Source organism: Pristiophorus japonicus, chromosome 13 (genome assembly GCF_044704955.1).
Source record: "Pristiophorus japonicus isolate sPriJap1 chromosome 13, sPriJap1.hap1, whole genome shotgun sequence".
NCBI lineage: Eukaryota > Metazoa > Chordata > Chondrichthyes > Pristiophoridae > Pristiophorus > Pristiophorus japonicus.
Window position 1 is genome coordinate 122,476,542 of NC_091989.1, and position 5,346 is coordinate 122,481,887.

The following is a 5,346-nucleotide window of genomic DNA, read 5'->3' on the forward strand; positions in this document are numbered from 1 at the left end:
CCCTTGCACATCCCAGATTTTAATCGCTCCATCATTGACGACTGTGCCTTCGGCTGCCTGGGCCCTAAGCTCCTGAATTCTCTCCCTAAACCTCTCTGCCTCTAGCTCTCTGTCCTCCTTTACGATGCTCCTTAAAACCTACCTCTTTGACTAAGCTTTTGATCATCTGTTCTAATACCTCCTTAAGTGGTTTGATATCAAATTTTGTCGTGTCTCAGGATGTTTTACTATATTAAGGTCGTAATATAAGTGCGAATTGTTGTTGTTATTGTTTGTGGGACCTTGCTGTGTGCAAATTGGCTGCTGTGTTCCCTACATTACAATAGTGACTACATTTAAAAAGTACTCCATTGGCTGTGAAGTGCTTTGGGATGTCATGTATAAATAAATGCAAGTTCTTTCTTTCCTATCTAAGTTCCTATCTCTGACGAATTATTGATCTCTTAGCCAATGGCATTTCCTTTACAGGCTGAGCAATACAAAAGACTACTGAGCAGTACTTCTATTAAAGATTTGTTTTCGCAGTGGAGAGATCACAGGAGATCAACTGGGAGGTGTTGTATTAAGTACATTGCTCTTACTTTGTTTCTTGAGAAAACAATTTTCTGCCGGAATTGTAGAAAGTAACAAGGCTAAATGATCCAAATGATGCTGTCCAATACAACTGGGGATCAGAATGGGACCCTTTACACTTCGATACCAGTGGAAAATGCAGTTGCTTGTATAGTTCTTGGTCTGGCGTGTCTTATTGGAGTACCTGGGAACGGGATCGTGATCGGGACGATTCTTTGTAACATTAAGCAGCGATCTCCCACCATTGTGCTCATCTTAACCCTGGCTGCGGCAGACTTTGTGGTCCTCGTCACTTTGCCTTTTTGGATTTACTTTCTCGCTGATGGATGGGTGTTTGGAATCCCTTTCTGGAGACTCACGGTTTACCTCATTTTCACATCCATGTACGCCAGTGTGTTCTTCATCACGGTGATGAGTGTTGAGCGCCTGGTGGGCGTGCTGTACCCGTTCATTATTCAGAAATGGTGGAAGAAAACAGCAGTCAGTAAAGTCGTCATTGGCATTTGGATTTCAGCGTTACTTCTCGCTGTACCTAATGTGGCACTTGAAATCAAATCAGATGTATACGGGCGTCCTTCTAAACGCGTTTATTCCTCCGTCCAGCACGAGATAGGACTGCTTCTATTGGAAACCATGGTGGGGTTTCTCATTCCCTTTATCACCCTGTCTGTTTCTTACAGCTGTGTTTCTACAAGGTTAAAACAAATGGTCTTTCGAAAGAAAAACAAATCGGGAAACCTGATTATGAGCATTGTGATCGCGTTTGTAGTTTGCTGGTTTCCTTATCACATAGGGAACATCGTTAAAATTGCTTCACTGTTGACAAAGAATTCAAATTCAGAACTCTCAAAGCAATTGGCCAAGGTTTACCAAACAATGAAGGACGCTGCCGGGGCTCTGGCTTTCATCAGCAGCTGCATCAACCCCATCCTTTATGCATTCGCCACTCGAAGCTTTAAGACTGGATTTAAAACTTCAAATTTCGCGAAAGTCTTTGAACAAATGAATAGCAGTTTTAAGGAGAAACAGGACAAAGGGACGGATGGTATGGATCACCGGGCTTTGAGGGCCTCGATACAGTCATGAAAATTAACCATAAATTATTACAGAAACAATCATTTTATATCGCTGCACATTCGAGGAAAGTTTTCATATCCTACGCATATATGTAGGACTTCCTGCTCTTGAAAAGTCTTGTTTTTGTGTAACTTAGTGCCTTCTGTTGCCCAGGCCCCAAGATCTGGAACTCCCTGCCTAAACCTCTCCGCCTCTCTATCTCTCTTTCCCCCTTTAAGATGCTGCTTAAAATATACCTCTTTGACCAAGCTTTTGGTCACCATATTTTAAATATTTATTACTGATATACATTTGCTTCTTCATGTATTGTTCAATAAATGTACTTGTTAGTTAAATACTGAACCAGTCTGATGTTGTGATGTTGGAAGGATGAGAGACTCTGTGGAGTCTGATTTTTTTTGTTTATTATTCTGAGCTTACTATCGAACTTACCTAGTGTTAGATCTTTTAATTTCCAATGAAATACGAACTCCGATGGTAGTTTTAACTTTTTTAATCTCGGCAGAGAGCAACAAACTGCTGGCTGATTGCCAGTTTCTTTGTCTTACTGAAACCATATGGTCAAAATGGCTGTATTTATGCCTGGATCAATTTACAGAAAAGAACTCGCCTTCTTTGACCTTATTGGCTCAATTAAAATCTTTTAACGTTTTATTGGCTCGCTACCCAAGGTCCGAAAAAGTCAAGTTGATTGATGAGTTAATGCAACATGCCGAACTGCATGTAGCAGCCTTGACTTGGGGGTCTGTGAATTTTCACAGTCTGTCTAAATGAGCCTGTTTGAATACTCGATCACCTAGAAATGAGTGAAGACACTCTCAAGTCTTTAGGGAGTTGGGATTAACCTATGATAGATAGTAAGATAACACATAGAAGCTGCATATCAGTGTAAGAAGGACATAAATGTTATTAAAACATAATTACTATATTTTTTGGAGTTTAATACTATGAAGTAATGCTATGACATCTATGGCAAGTGAACGGCTATGAAAGTGGAGCATTTAGCACTAGCTGTTAAGGCCGGTTTGGAAGAAAAAATGGCGGCCGCCTCACTTCCATACGCTTCCGGTGGGTCCCACAGCGGCTGCCATTTTGGGCAGGCCATTAGTGCTGCCGTTGTCTGCGCTCGCTGCAGATAGTTAGCTGAGGCAGATCGTGGCATCAATGAGCGTGTAACACTAATTTGACACACGATCTGCCATTTTAGCTGTTGCGCTCCATTTAACACCCTCTCCTAATCATGACCAGCGGACCAAGAAATTAGGGATGCGTGCAATAAAGGTACAGCAGTTATCATGGGCGACTTTAATCTACATATAGATTGGCCTAACCAAACTGGTAGCAATACGGTGGAGGAGGATTTCCTGGGATGGTTTTCTAGACCAATATGTCAAGGAACCAATTAGAGGGCTGGCCATCCTTGACTGGGCGATGTGTAATAAGAAAGGACTAATTCACAATCTTGTTGTGCGAGGCCCCTTGGGGAAGAGTGACCATAATATGGTAGAATTCTTTATTAAGATGGAGAGTGACACAGTTAATTCAGAGACTCGGGTCCTAAATTTAAGGAAAGGTAACTTCGATGGTATGAGACGTGAATTGGCTAGAATAGACTGGCGAATGATACTTAAAGGGTTGATGGTGGATAGGCAATGGCAAACATTTAAAAATTACATGGATGAACTTCAACAATTGTACATCTCTGTCTGGAGTAAAAATAAAACGGGCAAGGTGGCTCAACCGTGGCTAACAAGGGAAATTAAGGATAGTGTTAAATCCAAGGAAGAGGCATATAAATTGGCCAGAAAAAGCAGCAAACCTGAGGACTGGGAGAAATTTAGAATTCAGCAGAGGAGGACAAAGGGTTTAATTAGGAGGGGGAAAATAGAGTAAGAGAGGAAGCTTGCTGCAAAAACTGACTGCAAAAGCTTCTATAGATATGTGAAGAGAAAAAGATTAATGAAGACAAACGTAGGTCCCTTTCAATCAGATTCAGGTGAATTTATAATGGGGAACAAAGAAATGGCAGAGCAGTTGAGCAAATACTTTGGTTCTGTCTTCACGAAGGAAGACACAAATAATCTTCCGGAAATACTAGGGGACCGAGGGTCTAATGAGAAGGAGGAACTGAAGGAAATCCTTATTAAGCGGGAAATTGTGTTAGGGAAATTGATGGGATTGAAGGCTGATAGTCTGCATCCCAGAGTTCTTAAGGAAGTGGCCCTAGAAATAGTGGATGCATTGGTGATCATTTTTCAACAGTCTATCGACTCTGGATCAGTTCCTATGGACTGGAGGGTAGCTAATGTAACACCACTTTTTAAAAAAGGAGGGAGAGAAAAAATGGGTAATTATAGACTGGTTAGCCTGACATCAGTAGTGGGGAAAATGTTGAAATCAATTATTAAAGATGAAATAGCAACGCATTTGGAAAGCAATGACAGGATCAGTCCAAGTCAGCATGGATTTATGAAAGGGAAATCATGCTTGACAAATTTTCTGGAATTTTTTGAGGATGATACTAGTAGAGTGGACAAGGGAGAACCAGTGGATGTGGTGTATTTGGACTTTCAAAAGGCTTTTGATAAGGTCCCACACAAGAGATTGGTGTTCAAAATTAAAGTACATGGTATTGGGGGTAATGTACTGACATGGATAGAGAATTGGTTGGCAGACAGGAAGCAGAGAGTCGGGATAAATGGGTCTTTTTCAGAATGGCAGGCAGTGACTAGTGGGGTGCCGCAGGGCTCAGTGCTGGGACCCCAGCTCTTTACAAGATACATTAATGATTTAGATGAAGGAATTGAGTGTAATATCTCCAAGTTTGCAGATGACACAAAGCTGGGTAGCGGTGTGAGCTGTGAGGAGGATGCTAAGAGGCTGCAGGGTGACTTGGACAGGTTAGTTGAGTGGGCAAATCCATGGCAGATGCAGTATAATGTGGATAAATGTGAGGTGATCCACTTCGGTGGCAAAAACACGAAGGCAGAATATTATCTGAATGGCGGCAGATTAGGAAAAGGGGAGGTGCAACAAGACCTGGGTATCATGGTACATCAGTCATTGAAAGTTGGCATGCGGGTACAGCAGGCGGTGAAGAAGGCCTTCATAGCTAGGGGATTTGAGTATAGGAGCAGGGAGGTCTTACTGCAGTTGTATAGGGCCTTGGTGAGGCCTCACCTGGAATATTGTGTTCAGTTTCGGTCTCCTAATCTGAGGAAGGAAGTTCTTGCTATTGAGGGAATGCAGCGAAGGTTCACCAGACTGATTCCCAGGATGGCAGGACTGACATATGAGGAGTGACTGGATCGACTGGGCCTGTATTCACTGGAGTTTTGAAGGATGAGAGGGGATCTCATGGAAACATATAAAATTCTGACGGGACTGGACAGGTTAGATGCAGGAAGAATATTCCCGATGTTGGGGAAGTCCAGAACCAGAGAACACAGTCTAAGGATAAGGAGTAAGCCATTTAGGACTGAGATGAGGAGAAACTTCTTCACTCAGAGAGTTGTTAACCTGTGGAATTCCCTAGCGCAGAGTGTTGTTGATGCCAGTTCATTAGATATATTCAAGAGGGAGTTAGATATGGCCCTTATGGCTAAAGGAATTAAGGGGTATGGAGAGAAAGCAGGAAAGGGGTACTGAGGTGAATGATCAGCCATAATCTTATTGAATGGTGGTGCAGGCTCGAAG

At 42.3% G+C, this 5,346-nt stretch overlaps 1 protein-coding gene across 1 annotated transcript; it reads left to right on the plus strand.

The window, feature by feature from the left end:
• Positions 1 to 636: 636 nt before the first annotated feature.
• LOC139278185 (leukotriene B4 receptor 1-like) lies at positions 637 to 1,659 on the plus strand. Its single transcript, XM_070896838.1, has one exon. It carries the CDS (start codon positions 637 to 639, stop codon positions 1,657 to 1,659), a length of 1,023 nt encoding a protein of 340 aa, XP_070752939.1.
• The last annotated feature ends 3,687 nt before the right edge of the window (positions 1,660 to 5,346 follow it).

Bases quoted from the DNA above. Each gene is read 5' to 3' on its own strand.
- LOC139278185 (XM_070896838.1), top strand. From the start codon at position 637: ATGATCCAAATGATGCTGTCCAATACAACTGGGGATCAGAATGGGACC.